Raw genomic sequence first — 23,216 nt, 5'->3', positions numbered from 1 at the left:
AAAAAAAAAATAGTGACAATACCAAGTGCTTGCAAGGATGCAGAGAAACTAGAATGCTCATATGTTGTTGGGAATGGTAAACTGTATTCCTGTCCTGGAAAGCTTGTGGCAGTTTTTTACAAAATTAGACAGATATTTACTGTATAACTCAGAAATTGCACTCTTAGACATTTATCCCAGAGAAACACAATTCTAATGATCACACAAAAGCCTGTTCATAAATGTTCATAGGAGCTTTATTCTTATAGACCCAAACTGGAGACAGCTCAGAAACTTTCAGTGGGTGAAGGAGTCGATGAATCGGTACATCAATACACTGGAATAACTATTTGGCAATAAAAGGAGAAAAAAAAAAAACTATTGATACTCACAACAGCCTGGATGAATTTCCAGATTTATCCTGAATGGGAAGTGCCAATCTTGAAATGTTCCTCTCTACATAATTCCATTCATATAAACTTCTCGAATTGACCAAAATGTAGAAACACAGAATAGGTGGGTTCATGCCAAGATTTAAGAGGGTGTGATGGGGCTGTGAGAGAAGCAGGTGTGGCTGTGAAGGGCAACATGAAGGATCCTTGTGGGAATGGAAATACTCTGTATCCTGTGGGTATCAATGTGAGTATGCTTGTTGTTATATTGCAATACAGTTTTGCAAGTTTTTACCACTGGGGGAAGTGGGTAAAAGGTCTATGAGCTACCTTTATTAATTCTTACAGCTGCATATGCATCTACAATTATCTCAAAATACAATGTTTCATTTAAAATAAACCCAATGTATACAAGATATTTAAACACACTGAAAGCAGTTAAAGACTAAAAGGAAATGATTTTCCTTTAACACACTAAAAATATTACTGTATCTGAAAGGGGAAAAAAAGTTAATAGTAATCACTAGAAAGTTATTACCCTGAAATAATATAATTTGACTACAGTAAGAAGTTTACAGAATGTTAGAATGATGTAACATACCAATTAGTAGAAGCATAAGCTTTATCTTTCATGATTGCTCTGTTTCTTGAAGGAACTCAGAGAAGTAAGTAATTTACTATTGTGATTAACCTGATTGAGGTAAAGTATCATCAGAAGCTTCAAACTGCTAAAATAGAAATTCTAATCTTTTAACATGAATGGATTTCCATTAGGGATCATGTTAAAACCACCAACTTCATTTCAGGAGATGTCTTATCTCACATAAAGAATGTTGCTAGATATAAAGTGTCACTGGTTTACCTCTAAATGATCCATTCCCTTCAGAAAACAGAGTGTAGTTTTAATAAAATGGGACTTGTAAGTTTTTATTACATTTATAATAAATGCTTTTCAGTTTTATAGGCTCTTTGAAGGAGCAATTTAGTTTCTTTATTAAAACATGACTTTCTTTCACAACTTTATATCTTTCAATTTTATGTTACTACCACTCTGAATATAAGTGAAGATATTGAAGCTTTAATAAAGGTATAGAGTTATTTTAAAGTTATAGAGTTATAGGCATATATATGGGATGTAAGTTTGCAAAATCACAGGGAAAAGTACAGAATATTAAAATCTCTTTTCAATCTGATTCCTTCTCTATCCTGTCCATCATATAAAACCTCTCAAAACCAATCAATCGTTATATTAAGGTATATAACATATTTGGATATTAATAAAACAAGATTCATGATATTGCCTTTTCAGAATGCAGCATAATAAAATCCTTTTACATTAACTTATTGGTGCAGTAGAGAGTATACCAACGTTTAATTTAACTTGGTGGATATTTAATCAGTCTTTTTATTATACCTAGCACATCCATATAAAATTGACAGACATACTGGCTTTATTTACATCATTTAAGTTGAATCCAAGCCCAACAGCAGAGGTTATTACAAATGAACTAAAGGCAGATATAGGCAATTATGTTTGTTTACTTTCCCAACTAAAGAACCCATTATAATAAACACAGTCCTATTTAAGAAGTTGATATTAAAGAAATAAGTAAGGCATTCTTTCTGCCCATTAAAAACTCACTATCTGCTGGGGAAAAGGGAGAAAAGATATACAAACATTCATAATCCATTGTGATGTGGCTATAACAGATATCTGTATCCAGAACAGATAATGCAGAGCAGTAATGGGACCAGTGGGGAAGAGCAGCCAACTCTGCCTGGCAGAGAGAACACTTCATGGAAGTGCCACTTAACCTGGAACTTGAAAGATGACCAGGAGTTCACCAAACAGATTAAAGACATAAAGACTTTGTAAACAATAGGAAGAACCCACACACAATGGCTACTCAACTTTAGTGTCACTGCACAAATTAATAGTTTAATTCTTCCTCACGTTATTCAATGACGATCTCAAGAAAAATACAGTGTTATGGTTAAGAAATAAGGAAATTTTCCCAATCTATTTTTAGATTAAGTCTTCCACAAAGACAAATTCAGACCTACTCATACAATTCTGATTCCTATCTTAGCTTGTCTGGGTACTTGGGAACAATTCTTATCAATTTTTCTAAGGAAGTCATATGAAAAATCTAGCATCACACACGTGTTTAGAGGGCACATAGACATCTTTTAAACACAAACTCTGCTTTAAATGGATATGCAGAACATGCCTACATCTTACAGCTATATAATGAAAATCAATGTGTTGTACCCAACTAACATTTATAATACTGAGGCAATTGCCTCAATTTCTTTTTTTAATTTTTTTAATGTTTTTATTTATTTCTGAGACAGAGACAGACAGAGCATGAGCAGGGGAGGGGCAGAGAGAGAGGGAGACACAGAATCTGAAGCAGGCTCCAGGCTCTGAGCTGCCAGCACAGAGCCTGACACGGGGCTTGAACTCACAGACTGTGAGATCATGACCTGAGCTGAAGCCAGACGCCTAATTGACTGAGCCACTCAGGTGCCCCGCAATTGTCTCAATTTCAAGAATGCAATCTTTATGCAATTTTTGGAAAATTATACTCTACCAAATCCATGTGAAAAATTAGATATTAATCTCAAAGCACATTTTTCAACAAGTAGCTTCTTTACTTGACTAAACATATTTCAAATGCTGTAATAAATGTACCATTCCTAAGATAAAGAAGAATTGAGAAACAATGAAGTCAAATGAAGGATTTCTTTTTTCCTTTAATATCAGGTTATTAACTTCCACGATCCCTACTCTTGGCAGAAAAAATCAGTGCAATTAGCATCCACTAAGGGAACTTTTTCTGTACGCATTCTATATTTGATTCTATTTTACATATTCCATAGCCTATTTTCATATAATTATTATTATTTAAAGTATTTGTATTTATTTTGAGAGAGAGAGAGAGAGAGAGCACCTGTGTGGGTGAGTGAGCAAGAGTGGGGAGGGGCAGAGAGAGAGGGAGAGAGTGAATCCCATGTAGGCTGCACATTCACAGTGGACCCCTGACAGGGGGTTCGAACTCACCAACCATGAGATCATGACTTGAGCCAAAATCAAGAGTTGGATGCTTAACCAATTGAGTCACCCAGACACCACTATTTTCATATTATTTTAATTGATTGTGGCTGTACTGGTGATAGTGGTTTTAAAGTACAAAAGGAAATAGGGTGAAATGACAGGTAGGTTGTTAATTTACTCTTAGTTTTAGAATCAAATAGGTTTAGACAGAAATTCTTGGATGTTTAAATGAGAGAATTGAAGTATTTGAATTGATAAAAACATAAATAAGTAAGCCAATGTACCAGGCAGAGTGAAGATGCATTTAGTCATAAGATTGTAACAATTTTGATGTTATTGTTTTCTTTAGGGTACCTCATGAATGAGAAGTCATATACTTGCTTCTTGTCATTATTCTGGTCAGACATGGAGTCCTTACTTCACAAAAAGTGATGTGTGGGAATTATACTGACCTTAATCCATAAAATGACCACAGCTGTGCCTTCCTCTTGATTAGATTTGTATTCTGGATTCCTCTTGTAGAGTTAAGAATTGTGAGATGCCAAAGTCTTACAACTCTAACCCACACTTGAATCACTCAGCCTCATTGTGAGGCTGGTGCCAGGAGTGTGCATGTCATATGTTTGTTTCGCTTGCTCATTTCTTATTAGGCCTCATGCATATGGGGTGATACAGGCAGGTGGGCTGCAGGCCAATGTTGGGAAGGAGACTCGCTCTTTCCTCTTTGCTTCTTTGGTGTCTTTCTTGTTCGTTTAATCTGCAGTAGATTAGGTAAAAGTGGTTGAATCAGCATTCTCCACTGGGTGGTGAGCAAAACCAGCATTTCCTCAGTGACATCAGCCCAGCTAGCAATACTCCTGACTCACAAGTAGGAGGTCAGAAAATTTATGCTCCCAGGGGTCTCTTCTCTAGGCCATCAGTTTAAAACATTCTTGTTCTTTCCTTGTGTTCTCCTAGTGCTAGAGGCTGCTCTTTTGTGCACTTTGTCTCCTTTAATATCTATCTAGCTAATAATTCCTTGTAGCAAATGCTCTTTTTTTATTTTTATTAAAAATTTTTAAGTTTATTTATTTTTGAGAGAGAAAGAGACAGAGAGGAGCAGAGAGAGAGGGAGACACAGAATCTGAAGCAGGCTCCAGGCTCTGAGCTGTCAGCACAGATCCCAACTCAGGGCTTGAACCCACGAGGTTATGACGTGAGCTGAAGTCAGATGCTTAACTGACTGAGCCACCCGGTACCCCATGCCGTCTTTTTATAATAATGAAAATGGTGTCTACTTCCTGATGGTAGCTTGACTCAGAGCAATGTTTCTCCTACATTTAAGTTTAAGAATAACATTGCCAGCTGCATCACATTTACTTTTCATTAGTCCACTGTCTGTACAAAGCACGCAATTGGCCCCTCTCTTCTTTAGAGTTGATGATTGAGAGTCCTCATGCATGCAAATCAGCAAATGAACTGGACAAAAGCTGACTTCCCCTTGAGTCTGAGCCCCTCCTCACTCTTCACTGGACATTCTGTATTTCCCTAGGAGCCTCCTGAAAGCTCGCTTCATGTCCTTGTCCTTAAAGTATAGATGAGGGGGTTGAGAGTGGGGGTCACCACAGTGTAGAAGAGAGTTAGAAATTTCCCTCCCTTCTGGGAAAAATGACTCCGGGGTTGGATATAGACAGCGGTGACACTGCAGTAGAAGAGAAAAACAACAGCCAGGTGGGAGGAGCAGGTATGGAAGGCCTTACTCCTTCCATTCTGGGACTGGATGGCCAGCACTGCCTGGGTGATACGGCCATAGGAGACAAGGATGAGCAGGAGGGGCCCCATCAGGAAGATGGCACCAATCACTGAGATCTGAAGCTCATTGACATGTGTGTCTCCACAAGCCAGGCGGATCAGTGCAGGGACCTCACAGACAAAGTCGTCAACCTGGTGGTGATGGCAAAAGGAGAGTTTCATGGTAGTGGGAGACTGCACCAGTGTCCCAAAAACCCCACTTGCCCAGACCAGGAAAGCCAACTTGTGACACAGGGGTGGGTGCATGATTACTCCATAGTGCAGGGGCCGGCACACTGCCACATAGCGGTCGAAGGCCATGACCAGCAGCAGAACACATTCTGAAGCTCCGAGTCCCAGGAAGATGTAGAGCTGGACTGCACACCCCAAATAGCTGATGGTCTTGTCCGAACTCCAGAAATTCACGAGCATCTGAGGGATGCAGCTGGTGGTAAAACAGAGGTCCAGGATGGAGAGGTGGGTGAGGAAGAAGTACATGGGGGTGTGGAGGTGGGGGTCCAGGTGAGACAGGAGTATGATGGTGGTGTTGCCCACTAGTGTGACTGTGTAAAAGACAGAAACCGCCATAAATAGGGTCATTTCTAGCCTAGGGTTATCTGAGAAGCCCAAGAGAATGAAGCCATCTGGGACGGTGCCATTAGCATGTCTATCCAGCGCCCACCTGAATCTACAAGGAACAACACATCAGTTAGAACACCACCTAAAAGAGGTAGAGAAAGGTGATATTTGATTTTAGAACGTCACCCTTTCTCTATTAATATTTTCTGTAAACTTTTACTGGCTGTTCTTTCATCTCTGTCCCTTTTTGGACATTTTCATCTGTTAATTTCTTCAAAGGTGGATAATTCTAGCAAACTCCTAGAACATGAGATTGTGGTAGGTCATTCTTTTAAACTAACCCTTGCCAGTGTGCCTGAGTGGTTCAGTTGGTTAAGTGTCTGTTGATTTTGGCTTAGGTCATGATCTCACAGTTTCAGGAGATTGAGCCCTGTGTAGGGCTCTGCACTGAGCATGGAGCCTTCTTGGGATTCTTTCTCTTTCTTTCTCCCTCTGCCTGTCCTCTGCTCATGCTCTCTCTCAAAATAAATAAATCAACGTAAAAAAATAAAACTAACCTTTGCACTATGAACAACTTATGGCAACAAACTGCACAGCTTAGATATAATGGAGAAAAATTTGAGAAACATACAAACTACCAAAACTGAATCAGGAAGACATAGAAAATCTGAATAGATCAATTACTATTATACAGACTGAATCAGTAATAAAAACATCTCCCAATAAAGAAAAGCCTAAGGCCAGATGTCTTCACTGGTGAATTTTACCAAATATTTATAAAAGAAATAACACCAAACCTCAAACTCTTCCAAAAAAATCAGAGGAAGGAACACTGCCAAACTCGTTTAAAAAGGGCAGTATTACCTTAATACAAAATCCAGATAAGGACACCAGCAGAAAAGAAAACTGCAGACCAATATCCCTGATGAACATAGGTGCAAACATTCTCAGTAAAATGCTAGCACGCTGAATCCAGTAGCCCATTAAAAGCATTATGCCCCACGATCAATGTGGGACTTATCCTTGGGATGCAAGGATGGTTCAATATATGCAACTCAATCAATACATACAACATAAATACAATAAAAGAAAAAAAAGCATATTATTATTTTAATACATGTGGAATAAATGCTTGAAAAAATTCAGTATCTGTTAATGATGAAAACTGCTTAAAAAGTCTGAGTATCATTGACATTGTTGAGTATAGTCACATTAGTGTCAGGTGTACAACAGAATAATTCAACAGGTTTATACATTATGCAATGCTCAGAACAATTGTAACCACTATCTGTCTCCATACATCACTGTTACAATATCATTGACTATGTTCCCTGTGCTGTGCCTTTTATGTTCATGACTTCTTCATTCCATAACTGGAAGCTTGTATTTTCCACTCTTTTCTACCCATTTTACCTATCCTCCCACCCTCTTCCCTTTTAGCATCCATCAGTTTGTTCTGTGTACGTATATATCTGATTCTGCTTTTTGTTTCTTTTTTTTTCCTTTTTATATTCCATACATGAATGAAATCATTGGTATTTGTCTTTCTCATTCTGACTTATTTCACTTAGCATAACACACTCTAGGTCCATCCATGTTGTCACAAATGGCACTATCTCATTTTTTAAGATGACTGGATGATATTCTATTGTATAAGTATAACATCTTTCTTACCCATTCACTTATCAATGGACATTTGGGTTTCTCCAATATGTTGGCTATTATAAATAATGCTGCAATACAGTAAAATAAACAATCAACAAAACTAAAAGGCAACTGACAGAATGGGAAAAGATATTTGCAAATGAAATATTAGATAACGGGTTAATATCCTTAATCTATAAAAAACTTATCAAACTCAATACCTAAAAAACAAATAATCCAGTGAAGAAAGGGACAAAAGACATGAATAGACACTTTTCCAAAGAATACATAGAGATGGCTAATAGAGACATAAAAAGATGCTCAACATCACTCATCGTCAGGGAAATAGAAATCAAAACCACAATGAGATACCATCTCACCGCTGTCAGAATGGCTCAAATTAACAACTCAGGAAACTATAAATGGTAGTGAGGGTGCAGAGAAAGGGGAAACGTTTTGCACTGTTGGTGGAATGCAGACTGGTGCAGCCACTCTGGAAAATGGGAGGTTTCCCCCCAAATTAAAAATAGAATTACCCTACCAATGTAGGATATGTCATTTCATGTTAAAGGAAATGATTGCCTTAATGACATACTGTTCAAAGTACAAGATTTAAATTTGAAAAGGAAGGTTTTTTAAATATGCACTTTTATTTTTTAAAAAGCGGTATTAAGAGGCTCCTGGTTGGCTCAGTTGGTTGAGCGTCTGACTTTGGCTCAGGTCATGATCTCACTGTCCTTGAGTTGGAACCCCGTGTCAGGCTCTGTGCTGACGGCTCTGAGCCTGGAGCCTGTTTCAGATTCTGTGTCTCCCTCTCTCTCTGCCCCTCCTGAACTCATGCTCTGTCTCTCTCTGTCAAAAATAAATAAACATTAAGAAAATTTAAAAAAGATAAAAAACAGTATTGAAATCATTTTATTTGGAGTGGAGACCTAGAGCTGGAAATGAATTTCCTTAAAATCTAGTTCTTGAGCTTTATCGTTACACCCCCATGTAAATGAGGAAATTAGAACTCAAAATAATCTTGTGCATAATACACACAAAAAATCTAGTGTAATTTTAGTGTTCAGATTTCTATGACACTCTCTGTTTCAGAATTAATTAAAAGCAGAATCGGGGGCGGGGGAGGGATCAGATTTGTGATTACAACAGGTTTGTGGTAGGGGGTAAGGTGAACTGCAGGAAGGTGGTCAAAAGTTACCCACTTCCAGTTATAAAATAAGTAAATAAAGGATGTAATACATAAATGATGCCTATAGATAACACTGCTCTATAATGTATATGAACTTTGCTAAGAGAGTAGACCCTAAGGGTTCTCATCAAAAGGAAAACATTTTTTTTCTTTTTCTTTTTTTTGCTTTTAATTGTATCTATCTCAGTAAGGGACATAATGATTTCATAATATATGTAAGTCAAACCATTATGCTGTACAGTTAAAATTTATACTGTGATTTATATCAATTATATCTTTAATAAACTGGACAAAAACCCACCTATCTTTGTTATTCTTTTGACATTAGCATCGTTTGATTTTTCTACCCTTTTGTTTTTAGAATCAAGTTGAGTTTCTGCTTAAGTTGTTTTAGGTTGAAATTTATGTTTTCTCTCTGGAAAAAAACCCCAAAAGTCCACTTCTGTACTTATCCTGAGTCACATCTGCTTTTTTCTAGAGCAGAATTTGACATCTAATGTGTCATTAAGTGATATTTTCATTGATCACTGATGAAACCACCATACATTTGAGAGCTAATGATATATTTTATGACTTTGCATGCTCAGTGTTCTCCTTTTTGTGACAGAGGGCGGAAACAAACAGCCACTTAGCAGCTCTCTTCCCACATCTGGAAAAGCCTAGGCCAGTTGAACTTAGCATATTAATTTAGCATACATATTTGTCTCATTTGGCCCTCACTCCATAAGTTGGCTGTGGTTTTTCCTAATAATACATGTCTACACATCTCGACTTCTTGTGTGATTAAATATCAAAAGTGTCCCAGGGACATTTTCAAACTGCTTATAAAACACTGCTGACTATGTCACTTCCTTTGGTGTTCTGTGACCCTGTGTGACAATCTCTGCTCATATGAGATATTATCACTACTGGAATTTATGCTACTGATGTTGTTTGTGCAAGCTGTGTTAGAGTAGGCTACGGACACTCTCTCCATTCATTGCAAGTCCTTCCTATGCAACCAGCACTGTGTGGTCCCACAGTCTGTGCTCTGGACCTCAACTCTGCCAAAACCCCAAGGCAATGGCTCTGTGGTTCCTCCTCAGGAGACTGGTCCCTACACTTGCCTTTCCTGACCCATCTGTCTTACCTGTCCAGTCTTGATAATTCATGTAAAACACCAGTCAGAGCCTAAAGAAAGTTGTGGTTACAGATGGTGATGAACATTGGAGAATCTAGGTATACATTTGGGCAAGCCAGACAAATCTAAAACAGAGCAGAATAACAACAAAAGGAGTACCCACTGAGGAAAGAACAATGTGTCACCTGGACTTTGTGCACATTCTGGGGGACTAAGAAGTGTTTCTGTGTTGGATATTATGGATTCATGATAAAACTAGGTCCCCCATTGCACCCTGCACAGAGATCTTTGGTTGTTCTCTAATTTCTCACAGTTCCCTGGTTTTCCTTTGCTGACCTCATTGGGCCTGTCCACATGCACATGCATTGGCTCCCACATTCCCCCCACTGCCTCCAGCAATTCTGATGATCCGAACATCATGGTGTCTGCTACCTGCGAGGTTTTACAGAAATTAGTTTTACACCAGCAACTTGGAATTTAGGAAAATATTCTTTTGGCTGCTACATAATCATTTAATACAGTTAACATTTCTCTCCCCATCTGCACCTAAATACTTGAATTGTCAACAATTTTCAGTTTGTTTCACCAATGCATTCCTGCTGAAGTTTTTTTCTGTTTTTGCTACTAATATTTAAAATCATTAATGTATTAATTAAATTACTATATTAATTAAATTGATATTAACTATTAATAATGAAATAAATGAATCTTACTTTTTCAGTTGTATTTATCTAATTTCATGCCTAATCCCATCTTCATTCTCATGTGACAGTTATCTATATTCTCTTACAAATGGCTCAGCTAGATGTTGAGCCACTGTGGCGAGTGCCTGGCATTGGAAACTCAATGCAAATACCAAAGTACTCTACCCTTAAATGAAGATGTGGATTTCTGAAGTTTCTGAAAATCCAGAGAACCATTGACTAGGGAGAAAACACACACACTAATCTCAGCCTCTTTTGAGATTGTGCTTGGAATATATTCCTTTCCCTCTCAGCCTCTCAGTCATAGCCATTCCCAAAGACATCCGTGAGGTTCCCACTGCCTTTTTTCATAGGATTTTATGGTATGGTATCTCAGTCCAGGCTTGATCACAACTTGATCAGTGGGGTAAGTGACTTACCTCCAGAATACCATAGTTGTTGAAAGGGGCTTAGATTTAAAGACCTGCTTTTATTAACATCTTGGTGCACAGAATCATGGAGAGATCACAGCAACCAGTGCCCTGGAAATGTCCTGCCTATCCCAGAAAGACTCAGCTTGCTAAGACTAATAAAGCCGCTGGGACTTCATCTCAGATGGAAATTAGCCTTTCATCTGAATGTCTTCTGTGGTGAGTTCTCAGTCACCTCAGCACTTACCTGCAACTGCTCTGAGCCATTAGAGATGGCGGACCCATGGGGGCACACCACGAAGGATTTCTCTCCTGTCTTTCAATCTGCCTAAATTAGACTTTTTTTGTTCATAATCTAATTCTGTCAATGGAAGGCTCAATAAATCCTATTGGTCTTTGAAGTCTTCTGCTCAGTCTGGTTCCCATTCTCATGCTTTCCTCTGATGAGCTTTCCTCTGATGTTTGGATTCAGAATGCAGGGTTTTTTTTTCCTCATGGACAAAAGACAAAGATGCTCAGAAAAGACTTTGATCCAGAGGAAAGGATTTTTTTAATATGTTACCTATTCTTTTTTTTAATGTTTATTCATGTGTTTTTGAGAAATACAGAGTGGGGGAGGGGCAGAGAGATAGAGGGAAAGAACTCCATGCAAGTTCTGCACTGTCAGTGCAGAGCCCAATGTGGGTCTCAGTCCCATGGACCATGAGATCATGACCTGAGCCTAAACCAAGAGTCAGATGCTTAACTGACGGAGTCACTCAGGCTCCCCATAGGTTATTTATTCTAAATTTTATATGTGCTTATAGAAGAAAATTGTAATACTAAGTTGTATATGTAGTATGTCCCTGCAATAGTCACTGTCATGGTTTTATGTGTGTTCTTAAGGTCACATGAAAACTGAAATATATAGATTTTTTAAATTAATCAGTTACTTAATTGTTTTTCCTAAAGGTGGAGAGAAAATGGAAGACTTGAAATCATTAAGGCGAGCAAATTAATCCTTGGGTTTTTACAATCTTCTCCTTATCAGCACAAAGACAAAAAAAAAAAAAAAAAAAAAAAAAGGATAACAACCAAAAACCACATTCTGCTAGTGGGGCAAAACTGTTTTTAAAAAGATAAAAGTATTTTATAAGTTTTATCTCAGGTCCGTTAGCAATTGAGAATATCACTTTGCCTTTTATTTATTTATTATTATTTTATTATTATTTTATTTTTTTTACCTAGTGACTCTCTGTTTTATTTATTTATTTATTTATTTATTTATTAATATATGAAATTTATTGTTAAATTGGTTTCCATACAACACCCAGTGCTCATCCCAAAAGATGCCCTCTTCAATACCCATCACCCTACTCCCCTCCCTCCCACCCCCCATCAACCCTCAGTTTGTTCTCAGTTTTTAAGAGTCTCTTATTCTTTGGCTCTCTCCCACTCTAACCTTTTTTTTTTCCCTTCCCCTCCCCCATGGACTTCTGTTAAGTTTCTCAGGATCCACATAAGAGTGAAACATATGGTATCTGTCTTTCTCTGTATGACTTATTTCACTTAGCATAACACTGTCCAGTTTCCTTCATGTTGCTACAAGAGGCCATATTTCATTCTTTCTCATTGCCACATAGTATTCCATTGTGTATATAAACCACAATTTCTTTATCCATTCTTCAGTTGATGGACATTTAGGCTCTTTCCATAATTTGGCTATTGTTGAGAGTGCTGCTATAAACATTGGGGTACAAGTGCCCCTTTGCATCAGCACTCCTGTATCCCTTGGGTAAATTCCTAGCAGTGCTATTGCTGGGTCATAGGGTAGATCTATTTTTAATTTTTTGAGGAACCTCCACACTGTTTTCCAGAGCGGCTGCACCAGTTTGCATTCCCACCAACAGTGCAAGAAGGTTCCCGTTTCTCCACATCCTCTCCAGCATCTATAGTCTCCTGATTTGTTCATTTTAGCCACTCTGACTGGCGTGAGGTGACATCTGAGTGTGGTTTTGATTTGTATTTCCCTGATGAGGAGCGACATTGAGCATCTTTTCATGTGCCAAATGCTCTGGATGTCTTCTTTACAGAAGAGTCTATTCATGTATTCTGCCCATTTCTTCACTGGATTATTTGTTTTTCAGGTGTGGAGTTTGGTGAGCTCTTTATAGATTTTGGATACTAGCCCTTTGTCTGATATGTCATTTGCAAATATCTTTTCTGATTCTGTTAGTTGCCTTTCAGTTTTGTTGATTGTTTCTTTTGGAGTGCAGAAGCTTTTTATCTTTATGAGGTCCCAATAGTTCATTTTTGCTTTTAATTCCCTTGCCTTTGGGGATGTGTCATGTAAGAAATTGCTGCGGCTGAGGTCAAATAGGTTTTTTACTGCTTTCTCCTCTAGGGTTCTGATGGTTTCCTGTCTCACATTCAGGTCCTTCATCCATTTTGAGTTTGTTTTTGTGAATGGTGTAAGAAAGTGGTCTAGTTTCATCCTTCTGCATGTTGCCGTCTAGTTCTCACAGCACCATTTGTTAAAGAGACTGTCTTTTTTCCATTGGATATTCTTTCCTGCTTTGTCAAAGATTAGTTGTCCATCCTTTTGTGGGTCTAGTTCTGGGGTTTCTATTCTATTCCATTGGTCTATGTGTCTGTTTTTGTGCCAATACCATGCTGTCTTGATGATTACAGCTTTGGAGTAGAGGCTGAAGTCTGGGATTGTGATTCTTCCTGCTTTGGTCTTCTTCTTCAAAACTGCTTTGACTATTCAGGGCCTTTTGTGGTTCCATACAAATTTTAGGATTGCTTGTTCTAGCTTTTAGAAGAATGCTGGTGCAATTTTGATTGGGATTGCATTGAATGTGTAGAAAGCTTTGGGTAGTATTGACATTTTGACATTATTTATTCTTCCAATCCATGAGCATGGGATGTTTTTCCATTTCTTTGTATCTTCTTCAGTTTCCTTCCTAAGCTTTCTATCGTTTTCAGCATACAGATATTTTGCATCTTTGGTTAGATTTATCCCTACGTATTTTATGCTTCTTGGTACAATTGTGAATGGGGTCAGTTTCTTTATTTGTCTTTCTGTTGCTTCATTATTAGTGTATAAGAATGCAACTGATTTCTGTACATTGATTTTGTATCATGCGACTTTGCTGAATTCATGTATCAATTCTATAAGGCTTTGGTGGAGTCTATCAGGTTTTCAATGTATAATATCATGTCTTCTGCGAAAAGTGAAAGCTTGACTTCTTCTTTGTCAATTTTAATGCCATTGATTTCCTTTTCTTGTCTGATTGCTGATGCTAGTGCTTCCAACACTATGCTAAACAACAGCGGTGAGAGTGGACATCCCTGTTGTGTTCCTGATCTCAGAGGGAAAGCTCTCAGTTTTTCCCCATGGAGGATGATATTAGCTGTGGGCTTTTCATAAATGGCTTTTATTAAGTTTAAGTATGTTCCTTCTATCCCGACTTTCTCGAGGGGTTTTATTGAGAAAAGATGCTGAATTTTGTCAAATGCTTTGCCTGCATCAATTGACAGGATCATATGGTTCTTATCCTTTCTTTTATTAATGTGATGTATCACATCGATTGATTTGCAAATGTTAAGGCAGCCCTGCATCCCAGGAATGAATCCCATTTGATCATGGTGAATAATTCTTTTTATATGCTGTTGAATTTTATTTGCTAGTATCTTATTGAGAATTTTGCATGTATATTCATCAGGGACATTGGCCTTTAGTTCTCTTGTTTTACTGGGTCTCTGTCTGGTTTGAGAATCAAGGTGATGCTGGCTTCATAGAATGTGTCTGAAAGTATTCCTTCCCCTCTATTTTTTGGAATAGCTTGAGGATAGGTATTATTTCTGCTTTAAATGTCTGGTAGAATTCCCCTGGGAAGCCATCTGATCCTGGACTCTTATTTGTTGGGACATTTTTGATGACTGATTCAATTTCTATGCTAGTTATGGGTCTGTTCAAGCTATTTCCTCCTGATTGAGTTTTGGGAGTGTGAGGGTGTTTCGGAATGTGTCCGTTTCTTCCAGGATGTCCAATTTGTTGGCATATAATTTTTTATAGTATTCCCTGATAATTGTTTGTATCTCTGAGGGATTGGTTGCAATAATTCCATTTTCATTCATGATTTTTTCTATTTGGGTCATCTCCCTTTTCTTTTTGAGAAGCCTGGCTAGAGGGTTATCCATTTTGTTTATTTTTTCAAAAAAACAACTCTTGGTTTCATTGATCTGCTCTACAGTTTTTTAGATTCTATAGTGTTTACTTCTGCTCTGATCTTTATTATTTCTCTTCTTCTGGTGGATTTGGGGTGTCTTTCCTGTTCTGCTTTTATTTCCTTTAGGTGTGCTGTTAGATTTTGTATTTGGGATTTTTCTTGTTTCTTGAGATAGGCCTGGATTGCAATGTATTTTCCTCTCAGGACTGCCTTCACTGCATCCCACAGCATTTGGATTGTTGTGGTTTCATTTTTGTTTGTTTCCATATATTTCTTAATTTCTTCTCTAATTGCCTGGTTGACCCACTCATTCTCTAGTAGGGTGTTCTTTAACCTCCATGCTTTTGGAGGTTTTCCAGACTGTTTCCTGTGGTTATTTTTCAAGCTTCATAGCATTTTGGTCTGAATGTGTGCATGGTATGATCTCAATTCTTGCATACTTATGAAGGGCTGTTTTGTGACCCAGAATGTGATCTCTCTTGGAGAAGGTTCCATATGCACTCGAGAAGAAAGTATATTCTGTCGCTTTGGGCTGTAGAGTTCTAAATATTTCTGTCAACTCCATCTGATCCAATGCATCATTCAGGGCCCTTGTGTCTTTATTGACTGTGTTTCTAGATGATCTATCCATTGTTGTAAGTGGGGTATTAAAGTCCCCTGCAATTACCACATTCTTATCAAAAAGGTTACTCATGTTTGTGATTAATTGTTTTATATATTTGGGGGCTCCCGTGTTCGGCACATAGACGTTTATAATTGTTAGCTCTTCCTGATGGATGGACCCTGTGATTATTCTATAATGCCCTTCTTCATCTCTTGTTACAACCTTTAATTTAAAGTCTAGTTTGTCTGATATAAGTATGGCTACTCCAGCTTTCTTTTGACTTTCAGTAGCATGATAGATAGTTCTCCATCCCCTCACTGTGAATCTGAAGGTTTCCTCAGTTCTAAAATGAGTGTCTTTAGACAGAAAATAGATGGGTCTTGCTTTTTTATCCATTTGGATACCCTATGTCTTTTGGTTGGAACATTTAACCCATTTACATTCAATGTTATTATTGAAAAATATGGGTTTAGAGTCCTTGTGATGTCTGTAGGTTTCATGCTTGCAGTGATGTCTCTTGTACTTTGTCCCACAGGATCCCCCTTAGGATCTCTTGTAGGGCTGGTTTAGTGGTGATGAATTCCTTCAGTTTTTGTTTGTTTGGGAAGACCTTTATCTGTCCTTCTATTCTGAATGACAGACTTGCTGGATAAAGGACCTTGGTTGCATATTTTTTTTTTCTGTTCATCACATTGAAGATTTCCTTCCATTCCTTTCTGGCCTGCCAAGTTTCAGTAGATAGATCTGTCACTAGTCTTATCGGTCTCCCTTTATATGTTAGAGCATGTTTATCCCTAGCGGCTCTCTGAATTTTCTCTTTATCCTTTTATTTTGCCAGTTTCACTGTGACATGTCATGCAGAAGATTGATTCAAGTTACGTCTGAAGGGAGCTCTCTGTACTTCTTGGATTTCAATGCCTTTTTCCTTCCCCAGATCAGGGAAGTTCTCAGCTATGATTTCTTCAAGTACACCTTCAGCACCTTTCTCTCCTTCTTCCTCCTCTGGAATCCCAATTATGTGTATATTATTTCGTTTAATATTGTCACTTAGTTCTCTAATTCTCCCCTCATACTCCTGGATTTTTTTTTATCTCTCTTTTTCTCAGCTTCTTCTTTTTCCATAATTTTATCTTCTAATTCACCTATACTCTCTTCTGCCTCTTCAATCCAAGTTGTGGTTGACTCCATTTTATTTTGCAGCTCATTTGTAGCATATTTTAGCTCCTCCTGACTGTTTCTTAGTCCTTTGATCTCTGTAGTAATAGATTCTCTGCTGTCCTCTATACTTTTTTCAAACCTAGTGATTATATTTATGACTATTATTTTAAATTCATTTTCTTTTACATTGGTTAATTCATTTCGATCAGTTCGTTAGCTGTCGCTACTTCCTGCAGTTTCTTTTGAGGAGAATTCTTCCGTTTCATTATTTTGGATAGTCCCTGGAGTGGCGGGGAACTGCAGGGCTCTTCTCCCATGCTGTCTGGAGTAACTTGTGCTGGGGAGCGGGGCCACAGTCAGACCTGATGTCTCTCCCCAGCCCACTGCTGGGGCCACCGTCAGACTGGTGTCTACCTTATCTTCCCCTCTCCCAGGGGCAGGACTCACTGTGGGGTGGTGTGGACCCTGTCTGGGCTACTTGCAGACTGCCACTCTTGTGGTGCTGCTTTGATGGGATCTGGCATGTTAGCCAGGGTGGGTCTGCAAGGTGCACAGGGTGGGAGGGGCAGGCTAAGCTCTCTGCTTTCAGTGGTCCATTGTGGGAGGTGCCCTTCGGCACTGGGAGGGAGGCAGACCCATTGGAGGGATGGATCCATAGAGGCACAGCATTGGGTGTTGGCGTGGTGCAAGCAAGTTCCATGACGTGAACTGGTTCCCTTTTACAACTTGATGTTTTAAAATACATATACATGTGAAAGGATTCAGGTAGAGACACTTTAAATTTTTTTTTAATGTTTATTTATTTTTTGAGATAGGGACAGAGTGCAAGCAGGGGAGGGGAAGAGGTAAGGGAGACACACAATCCAAAGCTGGCTCCCAGCTCTGAGCTGGCAGCAGAGAGCTTGAGGTGGGGCTCAAACTCATGAATCACAAGATCATGACCTGAGCTGAAGTTGGATGCCTAACCAACTGAACCACCCAGTCGCCCCCAAGTAGAGACACTTTTAAAGGGGAAAAACACCCAAGGAGATTTTCCATACCAGATGTTACAACTTTTATGAGGCCATACCCATTAAAAGCTAGTTATCACAAGGTGCAAACTTGCACGTATAGATAAATCAGTTTGAGGGATGTAATATACAATATGGGGACTACAGTTAATGATACTGTATTGCATATATGAAGGTGGTTAAGAGTAGATCTTAAAAGTTCTCATCATAAGGAAAAATTATAAATATGTGTGGTGTTGCTTATTAATTATTCTTATTGTAATCATTTTGAAATATATACTTATATCAAATTGTTATGTTATATACCTTAAAGTTATACAATGAATGTTATATGTCAGTTATGTCTCAAGAAAACCAGAAAAAATACTGTGGTGATATTGGTGCAAAAATAGAAATACCCTGGTGAATGGGTGTGAATAAACCAATAAACCAAATAGAAAGTCAAGAAAGTAACCTCATTGCCTGGGCGATCAGAAGTAGAATTGTCATTAAGTGTAGGAAGAGCAGGTGAGGGTAAAAGAGACTAGGAGTTTGCATAAAGTCAGGGTTGTCCAACTAGACCTGTTCCCACAGTTATTATGCTCAGACATGCGGTGGTTTGATCCCAGAGTGAAGCTGAGCACTCCATGCGTCCAGTGCCTGCACTGAGAGTGGGTCTCACTGTCCACACCCGGCCTGGCTCTCCTGCCTCTTACTCTAATAGAAGTTCACCTTCCTAGAATCTACATGTCAGCAGTGATGGTGGTAGCTTGCTCCATTTTTCTTCCAGTTCAAGTTCTTCTATAAAACACTACTTCTTCAAACTGTAAGAGACTCTTAAATGCAGAGTAAACTGAGGATTGCTGAAGGGTAGGTGGCCAGGGGATGGGCTAAATTAATGAAGGACCTTAAGGAGGGTACATGTTGGGACGAGCACTGGGTGTTATATGTAAGTGATGAATCACTAAATTCTATTCCTGCAAATAATAATACACTGTATGTTAACTAAATGGAATTTAAATAAAAATTTGAAACAAAGCAATACAGCTAATGTATTTCTGAAAATTAAAAAAGAATTCTGGGGTGCCTGCATGGCTCAGTCAGTTAAGCATCCGACTTCAGCTCAGGTCATGATCTCATGGTTCGTGAGTTCAAGCCCTGCATCGGGCTCTGTTCTGACAGCTTAGAGCCTGGAGCCTGCTTTGAATTCTGTGTCTCCCTGTCTCTCTGTCCCCTCCCCCCCCGCACATGCTCTCTCTCTCTCCTTCAAAATAAATAAAAACATTTAAAAAATTTAAAAAAATCTGACAAGTGCAAAAAATTGCTAATAATTGAGAACAGCACAAAGTGTCAGTGTGGGAGTTGATTGTATCATTTTATTATTATTTTTTTTTAAGAAAAGCTACTTTCTTATTTTCACCATTAAAAATTATAATCTAGGGGTTCCTGTCTGTTTGGTCAGGAGAGCATGCAACTCTTGATTTTGGGGACATGAGTTCAAGCCCCATGTTGGGCGTAGAGCTTACTTAAAAAATGTAATCTCAAGAGAGGAGAGGGTGGTGCCTTGCAAGTCTGGCATGAAGAGCCCAGGCAGGTGGAGCTGGGGGAGGAGGGGAGGAAATCCAGGAAGTTGGCAGCCCCAATATGTATCCTCAGCCTCCCTCTCTGCAAATTCATTCACCTTTAATTTTTTTAATGTTTATTCATTTTTGAGACAGAGAGAGAGGCAGAGAGAGATGGAGACACAGAATCTGAAGCAGGCTCCATGTTCTGAACTGTCAGTCTAGAGCCTGACATGAGGGTCGAACTCACAAACCATGAGGTCATGACTTGAGCTAAAGTCAGATGCTCAGCTGACTGAGCCCCGCCCCCCCCCCCAGGCGCCCCCTATTTACCTTTCTAATTGGAGCAACAGAGTGCCCACAGAGTGTAAACCTCCTGAGCATGAGGTGGGCACTTGAGACCTCAGGTCTGCCAGGACCTCTGGAGAAAGCATGGATTACAGATTTCTTGCCAGTCCGTGCCCAGTGAGAGCTGAGCATCAGGATGGAAACAACCAAGGCCCTTGAGTCTTTTGGATTGTTGGAGTCGAGCCACAGACAGCTGTGAATCCCTGCCTAAAGGGGTGAGAGATTTATTTCTTGGAGACCTTTGAGCTCCTAGGATTTACTCCAAGCCTCTCAGCTCAGGTGTTGACAGTTTCTTCAGTAAGAACATTGTGACATGCTACTCACTGGAGCCTCATGGCCTGGAAGTCCATGGATGGATGACTGTCTCTTCCTCCCCTATGTTTCTGGCACCTGTGCTAGTTTGTCCCAGGTGTAGCTCTCATGCTCTAGGCAGGTATAGGTTGGGTCCCATAGGGATGCTCTTTATTTCCCTGTGGTTGGATTTGCCCCCTCTCATTCCTCTCATACCTTCTGGTCCTCTTTATTTCAAGACCTTGTAGTGTGTAAGAGGAGCCTTCTGTAGTCAGGGTCTGTGGTATAATAAAAATATTTAGTCTTTATCTCTAGTGTTTGGCACAGAACTTCAAAAACATTTCAGATTTCCTGAGAGGAGTGTCTTTTGTTGTTCATTAAAAACCCCTTTCAACCATACCTGGATTTTTGCTAATGTAACTTACTGTGGGTCCTTGTGTAGTTTTAAAGGAGGGGCTGGCCCTACCAGAAAGATAAGCATGTGATTAGACCAAACTTTCTGCCTTATCCCCTACCTCTGAAGAGGGCTGAGGGGCTGGAGGAGAGCCAGTCACAAGTCAGTGAATTAATCAATCATGCCTATGTGATCAACTCCCCATCAGACTCAGGACACTGAATCTTGGCAGAAGTCCCCACATGATGTGCTGGGAAGGTTATGCACCTGCTCCTTAGGGATGGGACATGGAGGGTCTGCATCCTCCATCCTGAAGCTGAACCTTGCTGTATGCATCTCTCCCGTTTGGTTGTTTTTGAGTTGTATCCTTTATAAGAAAATGGTACTCATAAGTATAACACTTTTCTGTGGGTTGTGTGAGCTCTTTTAGCAAATCATCAAACCTAAGGATGGGTTGTGGGAAAGCCAGAATTTACAGCTAAATCATGCAAAAATTGTGGGTGGCCTCTGAGACTCTCAGCTGGCATCTGAAGTGGGGGGACGTCCTGTGGGACTGAGACACTTACATCTACAGGCTCTGTGGTAACTCCAGAGTTAGTGTCAACATTGGGCTGGATTATTGAACACATTATTGGGGGTGAACAATTGGCCAGCAAGTATGTAGGGTCCCAAATGCTTCACTCACTGTGTTACCATGAGTAAGTCACTCAAATTTCCATTATATGTAAAAATGCAGATAATAATTATATCTGCCTCATTTTGCTACTTTGAGATTTAAAAGGGTTACTGTTACATTCAGAGCAGGCCTAGGATAGAGTGAAGTCTATTTTCTTCTCTTTCTTCTTCCATCATCTTTGAGGGGTAAGTGTCAGAAATAGGGTCATGTGTTAAAGGCTCAATTTCAGTTTCCATTCTACTGGATAGCATTCTCTGTGGATTAGAGGACTTACTTTGGAATGGAGTCCCTGGAACCCTACCTCCCAGGATAGAAAACTTAGTTCTGTGACCATAAATGGGCAGAAGGTACCTGTTTTCAACTTCATGATGTGTTGCTTAGCTGTATCAGGAATTACCTTAATAGACACGCAAGCCTCATTTTAGGAATTACAGTAAAACCTTGGCTTGCAAGCATAATTCGCTCTGGAAACATGCTTGTCATCCAAAGCACTTGTATATCAAAGTGAATTTCAAGAACCACTGGCTCCGTTGTGATCCTGTGACATTCGGTGTCATGTACTGTTTGTATTGCAAGACATCCCTTGTTTATCAAGTTAAAATTTATTAGCAATGTTTGCTCATCTTCTGGAACACTCACAGAACAAGTTACTTGCAATCCACAGTTTTACTGTTTTATTATTGATGCCTCAGGTCCTAGAATGTCTGTGTTACTGTGAACTCATTTTCATTAAGCATCTTTCTGCACCTGAAACTATGTTACGTATTCTAATTAAAGAGTTCAGGTAAGAGTCGTACCTTTTGATAATTCAGAGCAGTGATATCAACATCTAGACAACATACAGGTATATCAGTAAGAACACAGCCATGTGACAGAAACTATACTGTTGTTTTAATGGAAGGAATTTAACATAAAAATGTTAGGGATTGGCTCTCTGAAAAGAAAAAAAAAACAACACAAAGTTTTCATGGGGAGAGTGCAGCAAACAGGTAGTTGGCTTTATTAGAACTTGGATGTTTGGAGGAGGCCCCTGGGGAGCTGAGTCCTAGCCTTTGGGAAGGGAGCACTGTTCTGGGTGGCTGGTGCTGTCCTTAAGGGGTAGAAAAGGCTGGTTCTGCAGGTGTGGAAACGGAAGTCAGTCACTGCAGCCAGGGTGAAGCAGCCTTGCTGAGGAAGCTTAGAGACACAGATGAAACAGAGAAACTAGGTGGAGAAAGTCCTCTGTCTTCCAGTCCCACAGAGTGACTGGCATACTTCCCACTGGATGTGTTTATAGGAAGTAGCTGACAGACAAAATCATTTTTGTTCTCAAAGTCCTAACTTGGCTTCTGAGCTCTCAGATGCCTTTTGGGGGAAAAAACATTGGAAAGTTGAAGCATACCTCCCTCAGTATCTCTCAAACATGGTCGTTCAGTTTCTTTGGACTACTCATGCAGCCTTTGGGAATTTTAATCATTTAACTTTAGAATGAGGGATGAGACAGGATGGAAGCTTTGTGGTCCTAATCGTAGGAACTGTGAAAACAACATTATCTGGAAGATAAACAGCTACTCGATGAGCAAATCTTCCTTGTGGTGTGTGGCGTTTGACTTCAGCTCATGTCATGACCTCACAGTTCATGGGTTTGAGCCCTGCTGTCACCAGAGCCTGTTTTAGATCCTCTGTCTCCCTCTTTCTTTTCTCTCCCCCTGCTTGTATACTTTCTCTTTCTCTATTTCAAAAATAAACATTTAAAGAAAATAAAATAAATTAAAAAAATAAAAAAATATAGTGTTTCACAAACATAAATGAAAATCTGTCATCACAATCTGTCTGGCACAATATGTCTCTCTTAAAGAGCATTATTTGATTTTATACTAGCCTCTTACTCTCTTTTTGTCCTTTTAAAAATCTTGAGTCTTTAAATTTCTTTAGCTTATATTTCTTCATTCTCAAATCTTATGTTATAAAACTCTAATTTTTTTCCCCATTTGGTTTTTCCTGTTTGGGTAACCTGAAAATTACCTTATAAATCAAATTTAATTTTTGGGACACTTTTCCCTCTGAAGGAATCCTTCATTTTTTTCTTTCATTAACAGTTAAACAGCCCAGATGGAGGGGAAGATGGCAGCATAGGAGGACGCTGGGGTCAC

The 23,216-nt window shown here is 39.2% G+C and overlaps 1 protein-coding gene across 1 annotated transcript; it reads right to left on the bottom strand.

Moving 5' to 3' along the window:
- Positions 1 to 4,980: 4,980 nt before the first annotated feature.
- LOC125934820 (olfactory receptor 2H2-like) lies at positions 4,981 to 5,835 on the bottom strand. Its single transcript, XM_049648422.1, has one exon. The coding sequence runs from the start codon at positions 5,797 to 5,799 to the stop codon at positions 4,981 to 4,983; it is 819 nt and encodes a 272-aa protein (XP_049504379.1). The 5' UTR covers positions 5,800 to 5,835.
- Between the last annotated feature and the right edge of the window lie 17,381 nt (positions 5,836 to 23,216).

The sequence above is a fragment of the Panthera uncia genome, assembly GCF_023721935.1.
Source record: "Panthera uncia isolate 11264 chromosome A1 unlocalized genomic scaffold, Puncia_PCG_1.0 HiC_scaffold_17, whole genome shotgun sequence".
Lineage (NCBI taxonomy): Eukaryota > Metazoa > Chordata > Mammalia > Carnivora > Felidae > Panthera > Panthera uncia.
The sequence above is the reverse complement of the archived record's forward strand: the minus strand, read 5'-3'. Positions and strand labels throughout refer to the sequence as shown.